This window comes from Ictidomys tridecemlineatus, chromosome 3 (assembly GCF_052094955.1).
Source record: "Ictidomys tridecemlineatus isolate mIctTri1 chromosome 3, mIctTri1.hap1, whole genome shotgun sequence".
Lineage (NCBI taxonomy): Eukaryota > Metazoa > Chordata > Mammalia > Rodentia > Sciuridae > Ictidomys > Ictidomys tridecemlineatus.
Genome location: NC_135479.1, coordinates 71,703,285 through 71,731,069, shown reverse-complemented (window position 1 = coordinate 71,731,069; position 27,785 = coordinate 71,703,285). Strand labels below are relative to the sequence as shown.

Below are 27,785 nucleotides of genomic sequence, written 5' to 3'. Positions count from 1 at the left end.
GACTGCATTAGTTCATACTGAGATTCTGTCACTTAAGACAGCCATTTTTTTCTTCCTGGGGCTTGGCTTTCCTCTGAAGGTGACAGGTATCGTGTGCAACTTGGCGCCAAGGCGCTACAAGGTGGGGCACAAAGCCACATGGTAACCGTGGACCCACGTCGCCACCCAGACTCCGGGTCCTAGAACCACAAGAGATTCTGCGGGAAGGTCCTCCGAGGGCACGCGCGCAGTCCGTTGGTGGGTGGACAACGCTGACAACGGCCCCCAAGGTCAGTCCCACCCATCCCCGCCAACCGACACTGTCTCTCCAGAAGGCCCTGTCTAAAACCACAAGCCCCACAAACATAGCAATTTTAAGCAGACACCTAGACTAAAGCCTGGAAAACCACCTGAAGTAAAACTGACACGCCAAGAGGCCAGGTCCGCGCCTGCGCCAGCCCAGAGCTCGCCACTCGCACCTGCGCAGTCGTTGCGGGGGGGGGGGGGGCGGAGGGAAGGGGGCGGGGCGCTTCTGCCGAACGCTCCTCGGCTTTGGCTTTTCTCGCGCTGTTAGAGGAACGTTTCGTGAGAAGTGAGAGTTCTCGCGGGAACTGTGTTCAAAAAGCCCTGGCGCTTACTGGACTACTAGGTAAATGAATGGGAGGGCAACTCTCTGGCAGGCTGAGGTTAGCATCACGGATCTGGACGCCCAGACCTCTCAGCTCTTGCCAGCAGCTGGGGGAAGGAGTGAGGACGACAGAGGTAAAGACTGATGAGAGTGGAGAGGAGCGGTAGGCGGCGGGGAGCAGGGCATGAGGAAGCCTGGGGCCTGGGTCTTGGCGGAGGCTTTGGCCGGAACGCCTTCGATCCCGGAACCCTAAATTCTTATAAGCTGGCTTCCAGTCGGGCCCCAGTCTTCGGTTGGACGTTCTCGCTTCTCTGGGGAACTCTGGATAAATATGGAAGGCCAGGCGGCTGCTGGGAGCCTCAGACTGATGGCCCCTGGAGGTGCGTTGTCCAGTACGATGGCCCCCTAGCCACTGTGGCAACCCGAATTAAATGTAAATTATACACTGGATTTTAAAGGTAGTATCCCACAAGAGCTGTATCTCTGGCAATTATTATGATTACGAGTTCAAATGATATTTTGGATGCATTGGGTCAGGTAAAACGTCAAGATGAATTTTGTCCTTTGTTTACTTTTTTAAAACGTTGCTCGAAACTTTCAAATCATGCGTGTCTCCCTGCCCTATTTGTATTCCATCCATTATCATGTTTAATGTTCTCAATAACCCTGTAAGATGGTCATTACCCTCCTTGTATTGAAGATGATGAAACAAGGCGTTAAGTTACTTGTCCGAATTCGTGCCACCAGTAAGGGATGGAGGTGGAAGGGCCCAGGCAGCTTTGACTTCTAGAGCTTCCTGTGTTCCAATGTTTTTTGTATGCTGTTTTTTTTGGGGGGGGGGACGGGCGGGTGGAGCGGTGTACCGGAGATAGAACTCTGGGGCCCTCAACCACTGAGCCACATCCTCAGTCCTGTTTTGTATTTTATTTAGAGATAGGATCTCACTGAATTGCTTAGGGACTCCCAGTTGCTAAGGCTGGCTTTGAACTTGGGATCCTCCTGACTCAGCCTCCCAAGTCACTGGGATTACAGGCGTGAGCCACTGCGCATGGCTTGTATGCTGTTTTGAGAGGCCAGACAGAAATGTGAGCACCAGGCTTTGGAAATGGACTCTGGTTCCCATCTCATTTAGCTCCTGAGTGACTGATAACCCTGAGCAAGTTACTTAACCTTTCTGTGCCACATTAAGATTGCATGTTTAAAATGTAAGTTCTTCTACCCTATGAGATCTTTGAGAACATTGCTAAGAAAATGTACATAGAGTACCAAGCAAAATTTATGGCACATATTAGTTTTAGTTCGTCCATGGCTAAAGGATAGGTTAACTCTTTGCAGGTTGATAGATTAATTCTTTTTTCACTCATTAGAGCTCAGCTGAAAAGTCACGTAATCAGGGAACTGTTCCCTCTTGTTATAGGCTTAGATACCACCTTAGTTACAGCTCTCCCTTTTGCACTTATCACACTTGTAACATTATAGTTTAGTTATTTGATTTGATGCCTTTCTACTAATGTACTATAAAATTCAAGGAGACAAAATATTTTCTAGTGTTTGGATCATTATTTTATCCTCAACACTAAGCGCATTGTCTGACATGTAATAAAATTCCAGCAAATTTTTTGAATGAACGAGAACTAATGTTTTGGCTTCCTTGTGTATTCCTTAATGGGAGGCCTTGAGGTTAACCTCATTTTTATTTTGATAGATGGAGATAATAATAATGGCTTAACATGGGCTCATGAAGAGCATTAAATGAGATGATGTATTTGAAGCACTTCTTTTAGCAGGTGGTAAATCCCCAACAAATATAAGTTATTGTTAATAAAGCAACAGTTAGCTGGCTAGCTTCACTGTATATAGGTTTTGAAAAGGTCTTGCATTTTAAAGTAGTCTGCACTGGTTAGTTTATGGTATCTATTTTACCCTATTATAAAACCCTATATCTCCTACCTACTGATTCTCAGTTAAGAACTTTGTTTTCTAATTCAGTGATAAGTGAGGCATTTAAAAGGTCACACTAGGGTTGGGGATGTAGCTCAGTGGTATAGCACTTGCCTAGCATGGGCCAGGCAGGCCCTGGGTTCAATCCCCAATACCCTGCTACCAAAACATAAATGAACAAAAAACCAACTAGGTTTACTTCAATATACTCCCTACTATATCTCCCTAGTTAATCAGTATCTATATTGTATGCTTTGTTTTCATTTTAGAGAAGATATCCATGCTACATTCTCAGTACATTAGACCTCATCCTCTAGTCAAGGACATCACTCTGGCAGTTCTCCAGTATCTCCTATGTCATCTTCTGTCATGAATTTATCCTAGGGTATACTCACATATTGTTTTGTATCTTTAAAATAGTAAGTAAATTTGTCTCTACTTCCATTCCAGCTACTATCCTATTTGCTTTTTGAAGCAAAACTGTATTTTCTGTCACTTTTTCATCTACCATTCTCTATCATACTCATTTCAAGTGGGCTTTTACCCCATCTTCCCACCAAAATTCTCTTGGGGTCACCAGTGACCTCCATAAATTCAAAATCCAGTGGCCAATTTGACTTAGCAGCAGCGTTTGGTATGAGCTCTCCTACCTCCTTACTACACTTTGTTTATTGGCTTCTAAGACAGCACATGCTCTTGATTTCCTCCTTACCTCACTGTTAACTCCTGAATATACTTTACATCTTTTTCCTCACCTTCTAGTAGGGTTCAGTCCTTCGTCCTCTTCTCTTTGTTATGTTCATCCTCTGTTGATACTCAATCTGAAGGACTTGTGCTGATAACTTCCAAATTTATATCTCTAGCCTATACCCCTCTCCTACATATATATTCATTCAGCTGCCTGCTTGACATCTTTCATGCAAAACTTGAAATCCTGGTCCCCCTTGCCCCCCAAAAACTTTACATCAATATCTCAAATGAGGGCAACTCCATTCTGCTAGTTGCTCAGGGCAGAGCCTTGAAGGTATTTTTACTTTTTAAAGGCATTTTTTATTTTGCTATATTCCATATATAAGAAAATCATGTTGGCTTTACCTTTAAAATATAGGTAGAATCTGGGCATTTCTCACCTACTATGCCACCACCTAGCATGAGGCATTATCTCAGATGGTCTCTCTGCTTCCAATTTTGTTTTATTCTAACTATTCAACACAGCAGTGAAATGATTCTCTTAAATTTTACCAAATTGTCTACTTCAGACTTTGAAGTGACTTCCCATTTTACACACGCTAGAAGCCAAACTCTTTATAATGGACTGATCTGCCGGCTCCTTTATTATCTGTGACCTAAATTCTAGCTCATATCTTGGACTCTTTTTCCATATTAGGGTTTCCCATCTGCCTGGAACATTTCTTCCACACAATGATGCATACCTATTTCCCATCTTTTGCCTCCTATTTACACCACCTATCTCTTTTGAGCTTTTTTTTTCTTCCAATTCTATTTTCTAATGTATTTAATTATGCTGTTACTTATTATTTTCCCCTCTTGGAATGTAAGTTTAATGAATGAGTAACTTTGCCAGTTTTACGCCATAATGATCTGAAGTGCCCAGAATGAAGCCTAGCTAATGGGGCATTCAGTAAATGTTTGTTAAATGCATGATTCTATAAAATTAAGACATAGGGAATCATCTGATGCTTTATGAAAGCAAAGTCCAGTTTCAGTTTGGCTTAAAGGGACTAGGGCCAAAGAGGAAGGGACAATAAATGAGGTTAAGTTAAAGTACAGTTATCCTATGTATAAACTTGTAAGGCTTAGCCTGGAAATTGCTCTGAACATAGTTTCTATTTTACATACTCTGTTAAGAGTAATTAGAAAAATACTGTGAATCTGTTTCCAATGAAACAAATACATTCAGCAAAGTAGTACTACTATAAAAAATAAGACAGGATATTCTTTACTTTATCTTGTGAGTCTGATTTAAAACTGTCTTTTTATACTCTTAAGTAGCAGTCATGCATGCATACCATAAAGTTTCTTGGTTTCTGTCATTGCTCTCTTTTTACTTTGATTATTTTGACAGTAACACGATTATGAGACTAATTCTACCTTAGTAATTATGGACATTTAACATATAACAATTGAACAATTGAATAGTTTCCTAATGTTGAGTTTCTTAGGAGCACAATTGAGTGTATTTTTTTTTTTTTCTGTTCTTTTTGGTTTGGTCTCAACTCAAGTAAAAAAATTATCAGAACAATTTTTGCTCTTAGAACAAGAATGCAAATTTGACTCCTTACAAGTCAGGAATAAAATCTCAATATTATGTTTTTATATGATAGTAGCACTGGGGATACATGGTTCCTTTATTATTGGTTTTATTGTAAGGGGCTTTTTTGTTTAAGCTCAAAAAATTGTATTTCTTCTATTTATAATAGTCTAAAAACAGGAAAAGAACATGGAGGCAGATATTGCAGATCTTCGAAGCAAGCTCAAAGAGGTTGAAAAAGAGCGACTAAAAGCTGCACAGTATGGTTTACAACTATTGGAGAGCCAAAGTGAATTGCAAAATCAATTAGATAAATGTCGTAATGAAATAATGACCATGACTGAGGTAAGACTGTGGTTTCCTCTATTTGTGAGGGTGTGCTTAGCTATTGAAGGTTTATTTTGTCTAGCAGTAATTATTTTATTTTCTGAAGATCTAATTTCCTATCCATGCCATTTTCATTAAAGGTGAATAAGTTAATGAATTCCTGATATTCTTTCCAAAGCAGTGTCTTCTGAGTTTCAATTATGTTTACTCTTTCTACCACAATTTACCTACCATATTTATCATTAAGTTTTGTTTGTCCACACTCTTCATAGGTGACCTCACTTATTTTGGAGCTTTGAATATCATTTAAATGCCCCCATAGTAGTTTAGCGACCTAAACTGTTTAATTAACAATTAATAAAGAGTTCAAGGGAGGAGCAATAGTCCTCCCTTGAACTCTTAATTAATGTATTCAATTGCCCACTTAAGAGTATCTCAAACTTGATATAAACAAACAGAATATTTAATTCCCTGTCTACTAATCAAACATTCTCTGTCTTTAGTTTATTTATTTAGTAAATTGAATGACATTCAGTTGCTTGACCCAAAGATCTAGAAGTCTCACATTTAGTCCACAAATTCTTAGGGACATGATTTATAAAACATCTATCTAGGCCACTGTCTTCTTTCTCCCAGCCTTCTAACCAGATTGCCTGCTCCATCATTGCCATTCAGATCATTCTTTCTCAATGTAGAATCATTCTTTCTCATGGAAAAGCACAAGAGATCATGTCATTTCCTTTCTCAATCTGCATAAGGCTTTCAATTATATTTACAAAAGACAGTCTGAGGGTTTATACATCCCTATGTGATTTGACTTCTGCTGGACTTTTGCAAACGTAGGAAACTGCTTTTCCTTGTTCAGGCTATCCTAGTCTTGCCTTATGGGTTTATATGAGCTCTTTCCTCCTGCTTAGTTGTTCCTCACCTACTCTTCATAGATTGAATCCTCAATCTTCAGATTTCAGTTAAATGTCATAGAGTCCAGCCCTAACTAAAGTCGGCATCACTCACTCTTTTGTGGGGGGAGTTCAGGGTGTATAATTACCAGGGATTGCACTCAGGGGCACTTAAGCCACATCCCTAACCCTGTTTTGTATTTTATTTAGAGACAGGGTCTCACTGAGTTGCTTGGCACCTTGCCTTTGCTGAGGCTGGCTTTGAACTTGTGATCCTCCTGCCTTCCTCCTGAGCCACCAGGATTACAGGTGTGCACCACTGCACCTGGTAGCATCACTCACTCTTAATTCTTTGCAGTACTAATTATCTCCAGGATTGCAAGGTCCTTAAGAATTTTGTCTTGTTCACTGCTATATTCTCTAGTGCTTTGCACACAAATATTTATTGAAAAAATGAATAAATCAGTTTAATTTAGTAAATCCTCAGTGGTATAAACTAAAATTGAAAATTATGAATATAGCAGGTAAAAGTTACTAATGACAGCTCTTGTTTTTCCATATGGTACTGTTCTTGACCACGAGCTCAATACCTAATTATAAAGCAAAGCAAAGAATTAAAAATCTAATAGTAGAAAATAAAACCATGTTATATATAATTATTTGGAGAAATAACTTATCAAAAGTGGAAATGCTTTTGGAGAAATAATGTTACTTGTTTTAGGTCTTTTTTCTAGTTTCATTTTATCTTATACTTTAAAGCTTCATGAAGGAGTTTGAACTAATACTTCTCTGTCAATGCCTTCTATGGGGTAGTGAAGCAATTACCATATCTCTATCATGAACTTTACCATACAGTAGGCCCCCTCCTTATTTCTAGTTTCACTTTTCTTAGTGTGAATTACCTCTGGAAAATTGTAGTCTAAAAATATTACATAGAAAGTGCCATAAGTAAATAATAAATTTTAAATTGCATGCCATTCTGAATAGTGTGAGGAAATCTGGTGCCATCCTACTTTATCCCACCTGCTCCACCTCACTTCCTCTCCTCACCTAGGCATAGTACAATGAGATATTTTGAGAGAGATCATATTCACATACTTTTATTACAGCATATTATTATAATTGTTATTAGTTATGTTACCAATCTCTAACTTGCCTAATTTAAAATTAAAACTCATCAAGATATGTGTGTACATATGTATATATGGAGTTTGGTTCAACTTGTGGTTTCAGCTATCCACCCAGGATCTTGGAACATCCCCTGCATATAAAATGCAAATGATATCTGATCGTGTGTGGAGCTCAGACACCTGAATGATCTGACTAGTTAAACAGTTATTCACTTTATGATGTTCTCTGCATCAGAACGTAGTATGTAAGCATGTGTCCTAATACTTTAAAAACCAATATAGACATTACTTTTTTCAGGAAGTGTATTCTGAGCTAGCACTTACCAGTTACTGTGACTTAATGTAATTGATGAATTGTGTGTTTATTGTTCCTTTAGACATTGATCCTCCTTGAAGTCAGGCATCATTTTTTATATTTATCTGAGTTTCTCTGTTACCTGGCATATTTGCTGGGTTCTTAGTAAGTATGTGTGGAATAGATGGAAGGTTGAATGCCTAAGACCTTGTTTCTGGTCTTTTGTTACCAAAAGTCCCTTTACTTTTTCGTGTTCTCTCTCAGATGGACTCCAGATTTGAAGGTTGTGCTATCAAACTGTACGAAATAATAAGTAGCTTATTTTCCTAATCGTCAAACAAATGCCTAGTTTTGGGTCAGCATGAGATAAGACATGCTGCTGTGACAGTTGATAATGTAGCCAAAATCAGGGACATTTTAACGTAGCCTGATGGTACTCATCATACAAAGTTTTATTCAGATTTTGGAATCCAGAGAATGCCTCCCCAGTTACGTTTTGCATTGCGGGTTACTAGGGCATCAGAGCCCCAGATTGGAAAGTGGTTACCTTGCATCTTTTCTAGAGTTGATGCCTGTACTAACTTCAGCCTGAGTGTTTTTGACATTACTGTACTTTCAGAATATACCTTAGGGATTCACTAAAACTGATGAGCTACAAAGTTATTCCAGATTTAACATGTGGTTGTACCTCAGAAAGCAGCAAGTGTATGAAACAGAAATAAGCCAGTTGAAGGTTAGAACTGATTATATGTAATAGTTTTAAGTGATTTTTTATGTAATTGAATTGTAATTGAATCTATTTTCAGAATTATGAACAAGAAAAATATACTCTTCAGAGAGAAGTTGAGCTCAAGAGTCGCATGTTAGAAAGTTTGAGCTGTGAATGTGAAGCTATTAAGCAACAACAAAAAATGCAGCTAGAACAATTAGAAGAGCAGCTAAGCAGAAGCCATGGACAGGAAGTGAATGAACTAAAAAACAAGGTTTGAATATATCTATGTTTTCAGAGCAAAAATACCCCATGTTGATGCAACCATCTGTTAATGTAAGGTGATAAAGATTTTTCTCAAGTATCACTGTGAAAATAGCATAGATCAGTTTTCTGTCATTTTAATGTTGAGAGTAGAAACACTGAGAAACAAAAACTTATAAAATGACTTATAAAAGTGAGAATTGTATCAATATAGCCTTATAATTACATATAATTTTCCAATTTTGATAACAGCAATTTTTTTATGATCCATTTATTTAGTAACTACTGAGGCATCCTTGGTCATAGTCAAGCAGTCTCCTTTCAGAAAGAGTCGTCCCTTAGCCTTTACTGCAGCTAGTGGTGTGCTTTGTAATTCTGCAGAACAAATCAGTAGTTCCTTATAAATTACTATATATTAGTATTGATACCTTATAATTTATTTTTTGAGGAAAAACATGATCCAGTTCTCAAAATATATTTTTAAGGGAAATCCTATTGTTAATTCCATATTACTGATGAGAAAACCAATGTTTAGGTAGATCAAGCAAATTGGACAAGGTGAGAGCTAGAAATTGTCAGTTGTGAATTGAAGCAAGTTTTCCTCACACCAAATTCTGTGTCACTGAGTATCTACATAATCTGATGACACATTACATACTAGCTCCACTTCATACATAAACACGAAATAGACAACAGCTGTTCATGAATGCCCATTCCTTTCTAGCACCCCCACCCATCCAGCCTTCAGATTGCTACTTAAGAATCCAGAACTTCACCATGGCTCCTCTTCTTGTGGAATCCAGACTTTTACAAACCCTTTCTTTCAAAACTCGCTTGACTTTTTATTGTCTTCTCAGAAGTCTCTTTCAATTTTTAGATTTTTTTTAATGTAACATCTTCTAAGATTTTTTTCCATGTCTGTGTACAAGCTATACTGCTGCCTTAATTCTTTATTGATTTAGCTCTAAGTGTTTTTCTATTTTTAGTAATGAAATCACATATTTGAGTTGGTTTATTTTTTCCTAATAGACAGTAAAACAAACAAATAATGCTTTTGTGAAATACATAGTCATCCTGCACATTACTGACAAATAGTCTAGCTTGTCTGGAACTAATCTGGTTTTAGACAGTAACGACTGGTAATGATGCATTTTCATTTCTCCTGGTGGGGTTTTTTTTTTTTTTTTCATGTAGCTTTCATTACATAAACAAATGTAGCAATATAGGGGATATTTTTTCAGGGCCTGAAGTAAGGACCAACTGTAGAGATGGCTTAGGTGGTAGAGCAAAGAGTATATCAATACAAAATTTTCAGTCTTACTGATGTTCTTAAATCACTTTTGCCAAAAGTTTGGCTTTTTTTTTTTTCCCCCAGTACCTTTCTCTTCTCATGTTGAATTTATCGGCCTATTGTGGGGATTTGGCCAACAGAACCTTGATGTAGGCTACTGTGGCTCTAGTCCCCACCATCCCCTCTCCCCTAGACTGTTGTGGTAGCCTTCCAATCAGGCGTCTGCTTCTGCATGGCTGGTCACAGCATCGTTTACACAGCTACACCGTGCTTCTGGTAGCTTTAATGCATCCAAACCACTTGGATGGCTAGAATGGACTGTTTATAAAACAAGGTGGGTCACTATTGGAGTGTCCTTGGAAGCTCTACTAGTTTCTTGTATAAGTTTAGATCATTCGGTGATATTTTACAGAAAGAAAATACCTTTTGATTTATAAAATTGTGATTTTTTATTTTTTTTTTTTTTACTTTAGATAGAAAAACTGAAAGGAGAGTTAGATGAAGCTAGGCTTAGTGAAAAGCAGCTAAAGCACAAAGTAGACCACCAGAAGGAACTCCTGTCTCATAAATCAGAGGAAATACGGATGATGTCTGAGCGAGTCCACGAAAGCATGTCTTCAGAGATGCTGGCTCTTCAGGTCGAGCTGACTGAAATGGAAAGTGTGAAGGTAATTTTTATGGCATGTGTTTTCTTAGATTTTTAAATTTTTCTTTTGCATACATTTTATGTGTTTTTATAATAATTCTAATGAGCTAGTGTGGAGGAAGAAATGTTTTTTTGACCTACTTTTATCTAACTATCCAAAAAATGTTTTATGTAGTTTAGGTGAATTACTTTATTTAAAAAAATAGTATTAGGTGACCTGATTAAATAAGGCAGACAGTACCTTTAGATTAATGAAAGCTCTGAAAGGACATAGACATTTTCTGATCCTAGTTTGTGTCATAATATAAAATGTTAGTACAGTGGAAGTTGAAATTTGTGTGAACATAGATTTTTCATTTCAGACTATGAGTCATTAAAAATTAAAGCCCTGAATTCACAGTCAGAAAGAGCAGTCTCTAGAGCCTTTTGTTTGGTTCCCTGAAAAGTTAAGTAATTTTTAAAATTTTAATAGGTATCTGACAACTTTGACAGGTTTTTGTAGTTTTAATTTGAATGTGAACCACTACAGATAAGTTAGCTGAGCAACTGCTAAATGAAAGCATTTTCAAGAGAATTTTGTCTTTCAATTTCTGTTGAATAGAATGCTCTCAAGGAAGAAGTGAATGAACTACAGTACAGACAGGAACAACTAGAACGTCTTAGTACTAACTTAATGCGCCAGGTAGACCGACTTAAAGAAGAAAAAGAAGAGCGGGAGAAAGAAGCAGTTTCATACTATAATGCCTTAGAGGTATTATGATTACAGTAGTATTGTTTCCAGTTTTTAAATTGTTTTCATGCTAATTTAATCTCTGCTAGCTAAATTATTTTCTTTTGAATTTAGAAAGCTCGTGTAGCAAATCAAGATCTGCAGGTGCAATTGGGCCAGGCCCTCCAGCAAGCCTTGGATCCCAATAGTAAGGGCAACTCTTTGTTTGCAGAGGTACTTACAAGTATTCTAATAATTGAATTGGGTAAACTATTATTTCATTTAGTACAAGAACAATTAAACATATCAATGTTTTCCAGGTAGAAGATCGAAGGGCGGCAATGGAACGCCAGCTTATCGGTATGAAAGTCAAGTATCAGTCACTAAAGAAGCAAAATGCATTTAATAGAGAACAGATGCAAAGAATGAAGGTGTGGAATTACCGCTCTTAAATGTTTGTTAAAACTACTTCATATTAGCATTATATAGATAAATATATCACAAAATCCATCTTTTCCTTCAAGGGGTATACTTTTATATTTTTTTCTAGAACTGAATGATTTTTTAAAAAATTAGAAATTCCAGGTAGATCATAAGATACTTTTATGTTTTCAAAAAGTTAATCTTGGAAAAACATTAATGTGTTTAACAACTACTAATTGTTTATTTTAATGATCATTCACTAACCTTGCCAGGGAGGTTTAAATCTTTATAGAATAGGGAAAAGGAATTTAAAAGTGTTTGTTTCTCACTTATTCTGAGTCTTTCTGGGTTACCGCATCAAATGAGACTAGCTTTTGCCATTTCTCACTTCTCATGAAGGCTTATTTTAGATGGAAATTTGAACTATTTAGGGTTCTCTTTTCTTGCAGCTCCTCAAAGCATGTAATTAACCCCTTTAATTTTAAGGGTTTTGTTGGTTGTTACTGCACACAAATAAGAAGTAACAGAAAACCTTATGGCAATTAGAAAGATTCCAAGATTATAGCAGTCCTTAGAATTCCAATGTATGGTCTGTTCTGCCTGATGTTCCTAAGGTGGTGTTTGGAAGAAAGTTTAGATTTTTTTTTTTTTCAAGATGTCAGTTTTACCAGAGAAATGGGAAAGGTCACTGATTGAACTTGGAATTAGATGGACTGGATTGAAGCATAGTTGTCATTTGCTAGTTGTGTTACCTGGGACATATATTCTGAGAGCATCTAAAAGGCATACCTCATTTACAAAGTAGAGGTGATAGAACTTGCCTCTCAGAACTGTCTTGGAGTTAAAGTGTAGAAAAATACTCATATGGTACTTCCCATTCTTATCATTGTGAATATCATGTTTGTGACTGAGCTGCTTAACAATTTCCCCTACTTAAGTAAAGCTAATGGAGAAGTTTGAGAAATCGCTTTAACAGGAGTTAGTATAGGTGGTGAATAGCAGGCCACATTTATCCAGGCTTACTTACCAGTTAAATGACACCCTCTGGACCACAGTCATGCTGTTCAATTTTGTATCACAAACTAGGTAAAACTATATTAAAGACTTCAGATATCATTAAAAAGTAGAAGTACTCCAAAGTTATGTCTACAACAAAACTAATTGATGTATATTTTCCAATTATTAGACTAGAAATAACTAATTAGTTTTCAAAACAAGTTCTAAATAGTATTAGTACAAAATACAAATTGTTCCAGAAGTATGCTTATCAGAATATCTCAATTTTGTTGTGGTGGGAGGATTCTAGTTACAGATTGCTACATTGCTACAGATGAAAGGATCTCAAACTGAATTTGAGCAGCAGGAACGGTTGTTTTCCATGTTAGAGCAGAAGAACGGTGAAATAAAACATCTTTTAGGTGAAATTAGAAATCTGGAGAAATTTAAGGTATGTATAATATCTTGAAAAGATGTGGCTGGATTTTTATTTGAATATCTTAAATTTTCAGTTTAAATAGGTTTCTCATCGTATAATTGACTTTCAGTTTCAGTACATATTGACCCAATCTTTAAATTATTTTTTTCTTGTCTCTGCTTTTCAGTATTATTGACCATGCTTCTTTTACTAAAGCAAAGACAAACCAATCTATTCTATTTTTGTTGTTATTATCTGGTTATTGTTTGTAAGTACCTATATCTTTAGTGTACAACTCAGTGAGTTTTAACATATATATGTTTATATACACACACACACACACATTTATATCTATATATGTATATTCTTACAATTACTATCAGATTACATAAAATATTCCTAGCACTCCAGAAAAGCCCCATTGAAATGAAGTGCTCCCACCTCGTAACTTTGTGTCAACATTATGTGAACATTCTGTTGAACTTCATATAAATTGAATAATGTAATATATATACCCTTGTTTCTGTCTTCTGCTCAGTGTTATGTCAGTGAGATTTCTTGCCTGAATGTCATCAGTAATTATTTTTTAGTGCTATCTGTTCCGTTAATTTTAGAGCTTTGTCAATTCAACATTGTATATCCACTGGAATTTATGGATGTCTTTAATAAATTCTAATAAATTTATTTTATTTTGCAATTAGTGCAACCTTCCAGGAAAGTAAAAGTACTCCTACATGCCTTTGACTCAGAGCTCCCTATTTCTTATTTGTACGCTTGATTTATAACTTTTTCTGTTTTTATATGTTTTTTCTTAAACTTTGAGACTGAGTTCCAAACTAGATGTCCTTTTACCCCTAAGCACCATGATGTTATTGGAGATATAAGCAAATGGTCAAAATTACAAATTAACATTGATATGCATTGAACCATGCTATTAACCAAGCTACTTTTTACATTTTGCCAGTTATCATTGATACCCTGTTATGGTTTAGATATGAGATGTCCTTCAAAAGCTATTGTGTTAGTGCAAGAATTTTTAGAGGAGAAATGTTTGGATTATGAGAGCTTTAACCTGATCTGTGGATTGATCCACTTAAATGGATTAACTGAGTAGTAACTTTAGGCAGGTAGAGTGTGACTAGAGGAGTTAAGTTACTGGAGGAGTGACTGGAATTTTGTCCCTGGTGAGCAGAGAGCTCTCTCTCTCTGCTTCCTGATTACCATTTTCTAAGCTACTTTCCTCCCCCACACCCTTTCACTATGATATTCTACCTCACCTTGGGCCCAGAGCAATAGAGTTGGCCATCTGTTGATTGAGACCTGAAACCATGAACCCCAAGTAAACTTCTCCTTACATTGTTCTTGTTAGATCTTTTGGTCACTGAGACAAAAAAAAAAAAAAAAAAAAAAAAGCTGATGAAAACACACCCTAAGCAAATTTTAAAAGAAAAAAAAAAAAATCTAGTGTTTTCAATTCTGGGGCCTAATCCAAGGTTGCATGTTTTACCATGAAGTCTCTTCAGTCTTCCTTAATCTGGAACAGTTTCTCTTTCTTTATTTTGACATTTTTGAAGAAAAATTTGTTTATATGACTTTATCTCTGTTTCTTCTAAAAACTATTAAAAGTATTATAAATTTAGCTAAATTTGCAGTGTGTCACTTGGCAGGTATATGTAGTCTATCCCTGGGGCTTTGTGCTATACTTTGAAAATTGTGACCATAAATTAGGAGGATTTTAAAAAGTGCAATCTCTGAAATTCTTTGCAAGTTTTTAAACATCTGCTTTTTTTTTTCCAGTAAAGAAAATATTCAAAGAGTGAATCAGAATATTTAAAGCGTGGATACCAAAAATAACCTCAAGAATCTCCTCTCTTTTTTCGTATTTTTCCATTGTATAGCTTTATCATACCAGAATTCAACCCCAAAAGCATTTGCTTCTCTCATTCTAAAAGCCAGGAGAGTGAAATCCTAAGACAGGTATAGTTGGGACTCAGAGATATGAGTGCGAGTTAGATCTGGATTCAGAATCTAGCTCTTGATTTACTTGCTGGTAGTACCTTGAGCCACTTTTCTTACCTGAGGAAGGACTGGTGGTTCTTGTGCCTACTGCACTCAGGTAAGTGGGTGGATCTTTGAAGAGTATTTGTCAAAGGATGAGAGATTAACATGTGGCTGCTGCCACTGTTAATAAGCATACAGTAACCTAATTTGTTATGTAAGTAATAAGAATTTTTGCTTTCTTTAGAATTTATATGAAAGTATGGATTTAAAACCTTCAGGCAACTCTGGTGCTCTGGAAGATAACACCTATTATACAGATTTACTTCAGCTAAAGCTTGAGAACTTAAAGTAGGTGACTGGGTTGGCAGATGGAAGATAAAGACTTTTTATTTATTTTAATAGATGGTATTCAAATAATAACAAATTTTTAAGTTCAAATTGCCAAAAGAAATTTCCACAGAAAAGAAAGTCAATAACATGTCTTTGTGTAATACATGAGTTTTATGCAAGATTTAATAATTACTAATTACTGAAGAATACTTTCAGTAAATAATTTGTGTTTAGCTTTTTAGATTGGTAAGTGAAAAGGACTTTCATGTAGAAAATATTTTTATAATCCAAATTTCTCAAGAATAAGTATCTCATAACTTAAAGGGAATTTATGCATGAATCACCTTGGAATAATGCATGAATTTTGGCAGCGGGGGATGCTATTGTTAAACTTTAATTATTTGTTGTTTCTTTGTTACTAGAAATCCCAAAGAAATATATTTTTAACCAAGTGTTCAAATATAAAATTAAAGATTCATCCCACTAAGTTATTCACAAAATTATATATTAACATTCCTTGGTTCTTCTTTTCTGTTACTGTAGCAAAGAAAATGAAAGCAGCAAAAGTGAATTGTCCATACAGCGGAGGAAAGCATTGTTTGAGAGCCAGCGGGCCCTGGATATCGAGCGAAAACTTTTTGCAAATGAAAGATGCCTTCAGCTTGCAGAAAGTGAAAATATGAAACTGAGAGCTAAGCTAGATGAATTAAAGCTGAAGTATGAACCTGAAGGTATGCAAGTTTCCTATGTTTTTGTCTTTTAAGTCCTAAGTAGCACTGAGAAAGTGTATCAACATTTTTTCAAACTATAGCTTTTAGCAAATCTCATTACAAACCAATTTTGTGGTTATCAATCTGTAGTTAATAAGGGAAATTTACAGCTGAAAAATTCAAAGGGAACTAGGTATGCATGAATGTGATATGTGGCTTTTTTGGATGTCTAGGCTTCATCACACTGACACTTGAGGCTTATCCACTTAAAATCGTAGCATATTGTCATACCGAAAAATTAAATAAGCAGCTAATGTTGGAAGTTATGCTAATTCAGATTATTTATAGAAGATCTAAACACAGTTTAGGTTTAAGTGCTTGTGATTATTCTTCCGCCGATGAAAGTCTAGGAGGCATTGCAGGATTCAGACTCCTTTTGTGTTTGTCTGCCAGTATCCCATTGAGCAGAGTTGATTTATGTGGCCTTGCTGTCACAGCAAGGCAAGATTGAGAAAATTCAATCTTGATTCTCAGGGGCCATGTTCCAACTAAATATTGGGAATTCTATATTTTTTATTGACATATAATAATTGGACATTTATTATGTTTCTATTTATATATACATTGTGTAATGATTAAATGAAGGTAATTAGCATGTGATCACCTTAAATATTCATTCTTCATTGAGAACACTCAACTTCTACAAAATCAACCTGGTTTGGATTCCACAGATGAATAGGAACGTGTAGTGTTTCCCTTTTTGTGCCTGACTTATTTCATTTAACACAAGATCCTTAGGTCATTCAAGTTGTCACAAATGACAGGATTTCATACCTTTTTTATGAATGCATAGTATTCCATTACTTATACATATCACATTTTCTTTCTCCATTTATGGGAGTTCAGATATCTGGAAAAACACACACACACACAAACACCTAGTATTGGGATTGCTGGGTCACATGTTAATTCTATTTTTAATTTTTGAGAAACTTCCATACTATTTTCCATAATGACTACTAATTTATAGACCCACTCACAATATATGAGAGTTCTCCTTTCTCCATATCCTCACCAGAATTTCTTTTTTTTCTTTTGGATAATAGTTATTCTAACTTGGGTGAAATAGTTTCTCATTGTGGTTTTAATTTGCATTTTTCCTGATGTTTAGTGATTTAGTGGTGTTGAGAATTTTTTCGTAAACCTCTGTATTCTTTAGAAAAATGTCTGTTCAGGTCTTTTGCCCATATTTAAAATCAGATTACATGAAGGGTTTTTGCTATTGAGTTCTTTTAGTTCCTTATAGATACTACATAGTAATGCTTTGTCAGCTGTATAATTTGCAAGCAGTTTCTTCTATTCTGTAGTTTTTCTTCACTTTGTTGATTGTTTTCCTTGCTATAGAAATTTTTTAGTTTGATATTATCCGGTTTGCTTATTTTTGCTTTTGTTTCTCCTGCTTTTGAGGGATTGTCTAAAAAACATTTGCCCAGACCGAGGTCATGTAGCATTTCCCTATGTTTTCTTCAAGTAATTTTATAGTTTTTAGTTGATTTTTGTATATGATAAGAGAGAAGTCTGGCACAAAAAGACAAACACTACACGATCCTATTCATCTGTGAAATTTAAAAAAGGTTGATTTTGTAGAAGTTGAGAATGTTCTCAATGAAGAAATAATGAATATTCATGGTTCTACATGTGGAGATCCAGTTTTCTCAGCACCATTTATTAAAGGACTGTCCTTTCCCCAGTATGTGTTCTGAGCTCCATTGCTCTCTTCACTGTTTTTGTGCCCGTACCATGCTATTTTGGTCAGTTTAGCACTGTAGTATATTTTGAAGTCAGGTACTAGGATTGTTCCAGTTTTGTTCTTTCTGCTCTTTGACTATTTGAAATTTTATTGTTTAAGACAGGTTAGGATTATTTTTTTCTTTTTCTGTAAAGAAAATTATGGAATTTTGTTGAGGATTGCATTGAATTTGTAGATTGCTTTGGGTAGAATGAATATTTTAACAATATTAATTCTTCTAGTTCATGAATATGAGATATCTTGCCATGTTTTTCTGTCTTTTCAATTTTCACCAGTGTTTTATGGTTTTCACTGTAGAGCTCATTCATCTCCTTGATTAAATTTTTTCCTAGGTATTTTATTTCACTTTTTTTTTTAAACCATAGCTTTTATAAATGGGATTACTTTCCTTATTTCTTTTTCAGATAATTTGCTATTTTTGAATGGAAACACTACTGACTTTTATATATTGGCTTTAGTATCTTATATCCTTACTGTATTTATTAGTTCTAATAGTTTTTAAGTAGAGTATTCAGAATTTTCTGTAAAAGATTGTATTATCTGAAAACAGGGACGGTTTCCTTTACAATTCGGCTGCCTATTATTTCTTCCTTTTATCTAATTTTTCTGGCTAGGACTTCAAGTTCTGTGTTGAGTCATAACAGTGAATGCTGGTGGCATCCTTGTCTTGTTCCAGATCCTAAAGGAAACACTTTGATTTTGACCCTGTTGAGTATGATGTCTGTGGGTTTATCATCTATGGCCTTTAATATACTGAGATGTGTTCCTTCTATGCCTAATTTATTTAGAGTTTTTATCAAAAAAGGATGTTAAGTTTTATCAATTTTTTTCTATTGAAATGGTCCTATGGTGTTTGCCCTTTTGTCTGAAATGTGATATATCAGCTTGTTGATTTGTGTTTTAAGCCATTCTTTGATCCTAGGGTGAATTCCATTTGATCGTGGTATTTAATTATTTTGATATGCTGTTGCCTTCTGCTCTCCAGAAATTTTTTTTTTTTCAGGTTTTCCAATTTGTTTGTATTTACTAGTTCTTAAAATTCTTTGTTTCTGTGAGGTCAGTTTATGTTTCCTTTTTCACCTCTGATTTTTTAAAATTTATTTGAGTGTTTTTTTTTTTGTCTGGCTAAAGATTTATTCATTTTGTTTATCTTTTCAAAAACCAATTATTCATTTATCTTTTATTTTCTTTTTTCCTCTATTTTGGTTATTTGTGCTCTGATCCTTACCATTTCTTCCTTCTACTAATTTTGGTCTTATTTTTTTTTCTTATTTTTTTTTTTAGTTTATTGAGATGAGACATTGAGATCTTCCTTCTTTTTTTAAAAAAATTTTAAATTGTTTTTGAACCTTTATTTTTATATGCAGGGCTGAGGATTGAACCCAGTGCATCTTACGTGCTAGGCAAGCACTCCACCACTAAGCTGTTCTGTTCCTTCTTTTTTTGAAGTAGGAGTTTATTGCTATAAACTTCCTTCTTAGAATTGCTTTTGCTGAAAGCATAAAGTTTTGGCATATTTGGTATATTTTCATTTTTACTTGTGAAAAGAAATATTTAAATTTATCTTTTAATTTCCTCATTGACTTATTGGTTGCTTCTAAGTATGTTTAATTTTTACATCTTTGTACAGTTTCTGATGTTCTCTTTTGTGGCCTGACATGATACCCTTGAGAACATTTCATGTGCAGTTGAGAGGAATGTGCTGCAGCTGGTGCATGGAAAGGTCTATAACTTCTGTTAGCTCCATTTGGTCTAGAGTACAGTTTAAATCTGATGTTTCTCTGCTGGTTTTCTGGCTAGATGCTCTTCCATTGCTAGAAGTGGGCTGTTAAAGTACCTTATCATCACAAAAAAATTGCTGCCTATCGATCTACATTTAATAATGCTTGCTTTATGTATTTAGACATATTTACAATTGTTGTATACTCTTTTTTTTTTTTTTTTGGTTCTGTAATGGCCTTGTCTCCTTAGATTTTGACTTGAAGCATATTTTATTTAAGTATAACCACTCCTACTCTCTTTTGGTTTCCATTTGAATGGAATATCTTTTTCCATTTGTTCACTCTCTATCTATTCCTTACAAGTGAGTGTCTTGTAGGCAGCAGAGTCAGATTTGGGTACTGTCATGTAATTACTTGTTTTCTGGTTGTTTTGTACATCTTTGTTCTTATCTTCCTGTCTTCCTTTTGTTAAGTGATTTTTTTTTTCCTATCAGCATGTTTTGATCCCATGGTTTTTATTTTCAGTGTATCTATTTAAGGTTTTTGCTCTGTGATTACCATGAGGCTTTCACAGAACATCTTATAATTACAACAGGTTATTTTGAGCTTTTAATTTCAAAAGCAAAAAAGAAAAAAAGCCTTCTACTCTTCAACTCCATTTCTCTCCCATATTTTGAGTTTTTGATGTTAAAATTTACATTTTTTTATATTACATATCCCTTAGCAGATTACTGTATTTGTATTAGTTTTGTCCTTTAGGCTTCTTACTAAGGATATAAATGGTTTACATCCCCTAGTTCCCGTGTTATTTTGGATGTATCTGAATGCTCACTTTTACCTGTGGGTTTTTATACCTTCAGATGTTTTCATATTAGACATTCTCATCTTTTTTTTTTTTTTTTTCTCTTTGCATTTGAAGAACTCCCTTCAGCCTTTCTTGTAAGATAGTCTGTTGCCATGAGTGCATTCAGGTTTTGTCTGGGAAGGTCTGTCTTCCCTTTACTTCTGAAGAAGCTTTGGTGGGTACATTATTCTTGGTTGGCAGATGTTTTTCCTTCAGCAGTTTGGATATCATCTTATTCCCTTATGTCCTTTGGGTTTTTGCTGAGAAGTCCACCAGTCATATTAGAATTCCCTTCTGTGTCACTTTCTTCTTTCTTTCCTCTTGCTGCTTTCATAGTCCTCTTTGTCTTTGACCTTTGAGAGTTATTTGGGTTGAATCTGATTGGCAACCTTTGATTATCCTGTAATTGGGTGTTTGTATCTTAGATTTGGAAAGTTTTCTGTTATATTTTTGGATAAACTTAATTCTAGCCTTTTGTCATTCTCTAGATCCTCTTGGACACCAATGACATAGATTTGCTGTTTTAATGGTGTCCCAGAGATCTCATGAATTTTCTTCATTCCTTCTCATTCTTTTTTCTCCTCTGTTTTCAAATAGCCTGTTATCAAGCTCACCAATTCTTTCCTCTTCTTGATCAGTTCTGCTATTAATGCCCACCAGTGGCTTTTTTATTTCATTTATTTATCAGCTCCAGAATTTGATTTTTAAAAATTATTTCAATCTGTTAAATGTCTCCTTATAAATTTTTCTTAATTGGTCCTCTGTTTTCTTGAAGTTTCTTGAGTTTTTTTTAAATCAGATATTTTAAATTCTTTGTCTGCCAAATCATGCATATGAATGTCTTTTGGGTTTATCTTTGGCAATATGTTTTGTCCATTTGATAAGGACATCTTTCCTTGGCTCTTCTTAGTCCTTGTAACATATATCTTTGTCTCTGCATTGATGAATTAGGTATCTCTTCCCTTTTTTTTTTTTTCCCCAGTCTGGACTTGTTTGTGACTATTCTACTCCAGTAGGCTTGTTTAGACATTTTTAGCAGACTGCCTATGGTATTCCATTTCAGCATTAGAGGGCACCCTGAGCTCAGGTTAGATGCAGGTTTTTTGACAATTCTGCTGCTGGTGCAGTTTCCAACCTGGATGGACCCATGGGAGATTCATGGAGTACACTCAAGGCATGTGGGAGAGCCACTCAGGCTCTTGAGTCCAGAGGATCTATGAACCCCACCTCCAGCAGTAAACATTTCTAAACATTCTGTCTGCTAGCATGTCTCCTCTGGCAGGGATGGAGGGCCAGTGCCAAGTTCTGTGTGCTAGTTCGAGCCCTATTTCTCCTTCCTTCTAGCTGGTCTCAGGAGCATCCCATGGAGTATTCTCAGTGCTTGCTGTGAGCCCATGCAGTGAGACTCCCACAGAGGGACTCTGGTGGTGAGGAAGTCAAATATCTATTTTTCTTGCTTACTTTTTTCAGTGTATACACTGAGTTCTGGGGGCTTTCTCCAGGTGGTACCATGAAAGCTTGGGGACAAAGTGTTGCAGTAACAGGGAACCTTTCCCCTTGTGGGCTTCACAGTCTAACTTACCTTTTCTAGTTTTCTTAGTTCTTGTGAATGTATTTTTGTGGCATATAGTTATTTAGCTTGGTCGTTCTGTAGGGGATTTATCACTGGAGATTTCTACCGACCTCTTCTCTTACAGTTCTAGCCTTTAAGGAAAAATGTTTGGACAGTTATTAGAGCAAGTCACATCACCGAGAAAAAATAGTCCAATACACCCTCTGCCTCTTGTACAAAAAATGAACTTTACTATGTATAAATTTTAAAATAAAAGGGCAAATGTAAAGAAGTCCATGAATGTGATGGTCCTAACTCCCTCCCCTCCCCAAAAGGTATTGTCAACATGTTTTAGGTTAAGGATTCTCAACGGGTTTCTGCCCCCACTCTGTTGACAGGCTGAACTCTGTTTATTGTGGTCAATAGTGGAGAAAATGTAAACAATGAGAAGTTTTTTATATTGTTTTAAAAGACTTCTCTTTCTTTAGTCCTTTTTCTCTTCCCTGATCCTAGTAAGCTCTTGTGAGTAAAAATTACCCATTAGGAATTTCAGGGGTAGTGTGCTGAACTGAACACAGCAAAGGGACAGGAGGATGGTTAGTAAATCCAGATGATCTGGGTTTCAGAGGAGCAGCAAGGGATATCCAATATTTAGAGTTTGACCTGTTCTTTTCATTTAATCCTTGTAACAGACAAAGCAAAGTAAGTATTTTTAATCCGCATTTTGCAGATTTAGAAACCTTAAAATGTAGGATGATTAAATACTTTCCTAAGGTCATCCAGCTGCTAAGTGCCAGACTTGATCCTAAACTCCCTGACTGTTTGCCACTGCATCTTTATCTCCATGGCACCAAGGTCACCCTTAGGAACCATCTCCCCTTAGAATTTTTTATCAAAATACCACAAGAGAACATTTTATTCATTCCTAGAATTCCTGTATTGAGTTCCCAAGGAAAAATTTATGCTCAAAATAATCTATAAAAGCTTTTATTAATGCAGTCTATGAAAAAGAAAGAAAAAGAAATAGATTTCAGTGAGGTGATGAGTGGATTTTGAAAGAATAGAAAAAAGGAAAAGACTTTATGTATAACCGCTCTCCCTTGGTCTGTCTTTTGTTTATTGACTGGATTTTTCTAATGGTTTTCATTCTCAGAGAAAATCGAAGTTCCTATACTCAAAAAGAGGCGGGAGGTGCTACCTCTGGATGTGACCCCTGCTGAAGATGAATGTGCCAGCGGTGCTGCCAGGGTAGGAACTTCTAGATTCCCACCTCACAAGGAGACACAGTCCTGTCCTAACCCTTCGGAAGGTGACTTGCAGTTAGAAAAGTCAGTATTTGCAAACACTCCCACTGCCCCTCTCTCTCCTCACAAAAATCTGCCCGTGGATGTGCAGCAGCCAAAGAAGGAGAAGAAATGTGTGAAGCTTGCTCAAGCCTTAAGTGAAAGAAGTGAGAACACGCCCGGCTCTCTCAGGTCAGTGTCCTCTTTTCAAGTCAGCCAGCAGCCCTCCCTTTCTCTCCCTTCTCGCTGCATGAGCTATGCTCTTTGTCTCTTTATCTGTCTTCTCAATATTGCATGCAGTCTAATCCCCCAGTTTCATCTGCCTGCCTTCAACTTCTCTAAAACTTTGAGAAAGACAAAAATGATTGCAAGGGGAAAGGACTCCTGAAGAAGGGAGTCATTAGAAAGCCACACATCTCTCTTGTTGGTTTGAATAAATGTGCTATTACTTTTCTCCTGGTAAAGGAGTAGCCATGAAGGAACAATCAACTTACCTTCTCAAAGGTTTTCCAGTAGTCTGAAGACAGCTTAGTTAAGAAAATGTAGGTGAAGTTTTCTATGGCTTTTGATGATGTTTATACCAGTCCTTCAGACATTACTTTTAATTATTTTGACATTTTTAAATATCCAAGGTAATTTGTTTCCATTTTTTCTAAAACATCAAAGCCTTCAATTTCTGCATAATTGAATTTGTGACTTAAAAGAGAAAGTGTCAGATATGTGTATCTGAAGGACCAGTTGAAGGGCCTTGTCCTTTAAAAGGAATAGAAGTGAGAAGGTAAGAGCAAGTGAACAGAGGGAAGAGGATGTAACTGGCTGCAGCTGGAATTCTGGGCATGCACAGCAGGATCTGGGTAGGATAAAAAGAAGTGAGTGAGGGAAATGGAGGGGAAATCAAGATGAAGGTTGTGTAATGCAGTGGCAGGTATATTAAAAATAAATACTTTTAGACATGTAAAATTCAAACTTGTTTCTGTGAAAGTAGCCAGCTTGGGTTGTCTCCAATGAAGTGAGGTTTTTAAGGTGCTACTAGGGCTACTTTGTTCTTAGAAAGAAGGGAACAGAGTCAGGCATTTTCTGTGTGCATTTGATCGAAAAAGTAAAACAGTCCATCGTATGTAAAAGAACTTCCTTGTATGTTTTATCTGATTTTTCTTTAAATATTCAGTGCTACTAAATGTACTCAACAATGATAAAACTCAAGCTGCTGTTGTTATTGTAAGGAAAACTAATTAATTATTTCCTTCCTTGAGTTTTTGTATAATGTTGTAAGTCACATAAAATAAGAGCTTGATATTCTTGAGGAAATGACAAATGGATGCTACCTGACAGTACCCATAGTGCTAACTGTTCTGAGGCAAGTTCTACAGGCCGCGCATGTGTGTGTGTTGCTCACTGTGGGAGTGTGCATATGGCCAGTGCGGGTTTGCATGGCTCACGGTGTGGGTGTGGGTGTGGCCTGTATGGTCTTCCAGAGGTGGATTTCCAGAACCGATCAGTGCATATCTTGCCAGCTATGTTGCCTTCATTTCTTCTGCCCTTTTGTGCTTGAAAAAAATATTGCTTCAATGAATCTAATTAAATTGTTTGACTCAAATTGCATATTGGAAACTATTTGCCTTGCTAGTTAAACAAAAACAAATAAAATACCACAAAACACTTTATTTTATTTTATTTTTTTTGCGTGTGTGTGAGTCCATCTGCTCACTGCAGACATTTCCAACCTTGTGTCTTGCATGCTTAACTTAGATACACAATCTGAAGATGAGTTTATAACAAGTGGCTTTTATTTGAAACTTCACTGTTGCATGCTTTATAAATTTAATTGATGCGCTTCTTTAAAGTGTTCGCAGGCCTATTTTATTATCTCCCCACTGTTTATATTTTTCTTTAACTATTCTCCTAGTTGAAACTCAGTTTGAGTGTGTTTTCATTGTCTGAGACAGACATCTGTGCAGCCAGGATCCCATGGTGTTTTCATCTTGTGCATGGGCCTTTTGTGTGTCATGTTATCTTTAAAATACTGCTCCAGCATTTCAATTTTTGTGTTATTTGTACTTATCATGATAGATATCTCATCAGATTTAATTCTTTAATCTAGGCCTTAACAGGCCTTTTTTATCAACCTTAACATATTTACTAGACATTTAAAAATCAAATCTATTGATAAGAATAATTCCTTTCAAGAGTCATTTAGTATTTTAATGGTACTGGAGTCGACTAATTTTTTTCTTATTAAAAAAAAATAGCACCATTCCTCCTTAGAGGCTCAATATATTATGGGTTTGTTTCTCTATTTTTTTCCTTAACTACATTTGAATTCAGAGTGGATGCTTTAATGCCTGTAGGTTAGCCGCTGAGTCAATGCTTCAAACAGACGTTAATGAAAGGAAAGAACCTGCAAGCAAATTGGAAAAAGAACCTTGTAAGAAATCACACCCTATTGTATACGTGTCCTCCAAATCCACTCCGGAGACCCAGTGTCCTCAGCAGTAAGGACTTCTCTCTGATCAGAGGGAGGTACTACTTGCCCTGAGGTTACTGAGGAGTTTAGTTAAGAGCCAGAGTGGTACCAGAGTTCCAAATACTCACGTCTCCTCATTGTATCAAGAGCCTGCATTTCCATGCTTCTCAACCAGGCTTTCAATTTTGATTGTGATCCTAAGGAGAGTTTCTTAAGTGATGACCCTTCATGGATCTTCTGTGATTCACACTGAATAAACTGTTAACGGAAGGAAGACTATACTTAATTTAAATCTACATGCAGTGTAGTGTCTGGATTTTTTTCAAGTGAAGTGAATATTTTAACCTACCTTCAGAGCCATATATTCAGAGAATGAACTAATATACTATTATATTTTCGTATGTAATCTTTTTATGAACTTAGTTTTTCGTTGTATTGTAAAAATAGGAAATTTGATTTGAAAATATATATTGTTATAGATTTTGTCAGTGTTTAAAGCACCTATATGTATCTTTATTTATGTTCACTTTATGACTGAAGTATATGAGACAAATAATTTTAAAATATGAAATAAAATTGCAACAATTTCTCCTCTTTGTGTTTTCTTATTCTGTGTGGATAACAGGATATTATCAAAAAAGAATAAAGGTGTGGTCAAAAAAAGAAACTTCAGGGATTCTCAATTCCTTGATACCTATTCTCAATTCCTTGATACCTATGATCTTACATATAAATATATGTATTTTTATATATAACTTTATATTTTGTGAATATATACCTATATATTAAAAAAGATTTAATGCTAAACTTTCTAAATGAATATAGATTGGTTCATAGCAATTTCATGTATATTTTCTATAGGTGGGTGAATTAAGGTTCTTCCATGTACACATACCTACATATTTTCACATTCATTCATATTCACAAGCATTTCTGAATCCAATGTGCTGAATTAGAAATGTTTCATTTAGTAAATTAAGTCTGAATAGAAATCTAGGAGCAACACACAAAGAGTTTGGGAAATGTTTTTTACAAAGAGACTTGCACAAATATTTAAAGAAATTAAGCAGCCAATTGAAGGTTGAAGAACTGGGTCAACAAGGTAATCTCATACATTGAGGCTCTGCCTTAATCCCTAGAAACTGAGGCAATTCTGTTGATCTTGAGTCTTCTAGGAATACATTGAAAAATCACTGCTGTAGATGATGGGAAACAAATAATGGATATAAGCAAAATAGTGTCCTCACTCAATTTATTTTAGTAAAAGCTTTGTGAAGTCATAATGGAAAATGGATTTAGAAAAAGCTAAGAATGGAGGCCAGAAATGGCAAGGTTTGTCATTGGATAGTACAGTTAAATACACAATGAGACTGAGGCAGTAGGTCAGTAATATAAAATGAGAGTTGGATTCGAGATACAGTTTAAAAGGAGCAGAATGGTCAATAAGTGTTGAAAATGAGATGTGGGACTCAGATATTAGTGGATAAATGGTGGTGGTAATAGAATGTAGGAGTTGAGGGATTCAGTTCTAGTGGACACTTTTACTCAAGTACATGCAGGGAGCTGGGCAAAATGGCGCACACTTATAATCCCAGCTGCTCAGGAAGCTAAGACAGCAGGATTATAAGACACCGTCTCAAAAATTAAAGGAGCTTGGGATGTACCTCAGTGGTAGAGCACCCATAGTGTGTATGATTTGCAAAAGTAAGTTTTTTTATTGAAACTTAATTTTGAAAGGAAAATGTGAACTAACATATAGCCTTGTTCTAACAGGCACATTTCTCCCTCATCATTACTCCAAAAAGTAGCCTTGGTTTATTCACTATTAGACAGAACCTGGAGTACAGATGGCAAAACTATTTTGCCTCCTTGAGAAAGGTGTTAATAGGAGGGAATAATGTTTGATTTGCTAGATATTTTATGTTCTGCTTCTCTTAGCATAATAATAAGATTGTAGCATTCTAGGATATCTGAACCCAAATCTCAACTTCTCAGCATAAAGTTAGACTTGGGCAACTTTGTCTCTGGGAACAGTTGCTTTGGGTATTGCTTTTTTTTTTTTTTTTAATAGTTGTAAGTAGACGCATTACATTTATTTTATTTGTTTATGTGGTGCTGAGGATCAAACCCAGCACCTCCTCAC

The 27,785-nt window shown here is 35.8% G+C and overlaps 2 protein-coding genes across 13 annotated transcripts in view; one reads left to right on the top strand and one right to left on the bottom strand.

Moving 5' to 3' along the window:
* LOC144376237 (nucleolar complex protein 2 homolog) overlaps positions 1-468 on the bottom strand; it is a 114,960-nt gene extending 114,492 nt beyond the window's left edge. Inside the window, exon 1 of the mRNA XM_078043118.1 lies at positions 390-468. The gene's annotated coding sequence lies outside the window, so the exon portion shown is untranslated. The remainder of the gene's footprint in view (positions 1-389) is intronic.
* On the top strand, positions 49-26,231 carry LOC144376234 (protein Spindly-like). 12 transcript variants are annotated; one of them, XM_078043113.1, is made up of 12 exons: positions 553-741; positions 4,990-5,165; positions 8,278-8,454; positions 10,209-10,403; positions 10,983-11,132; positions 11,226-11,324; positions 11,411-11,521; positions 12,820-12,960; positions 15,173-15,276; positions 15,802-15,989; positions 23,049-23,370; positions 25,504-25,587. In XM_078043113.1, exons 2-12 carry the CDS (start codon positions 5,010-5,012, stop codon positions 25,529-25,531), a joined length of 1,671 nt encoding a protein of 556 aa, XP_077899239.1. In that variant the 5' UTR covers positions 553-741; positions 4,990-5,009; the 3' UTR covers positions 25,532-25,587. The 12 variants fall into 12 exon arrangements, with proteins under 12 accessions (XP_077899235.1, XP_077899232.1, XP_077899230.1 ...); XM_078043112.1 differs by having other exon boundaries at positions 555-741; positions 12,844-12,960; positions 25,527-26,231; XM_078043110.1 differs by having other exon boundaries at positions 558-741; positions 25,527-26,231.
* The last annotated feature ends 1,554 nt before the right edge of the window (positions 26,232-27,785 follow it).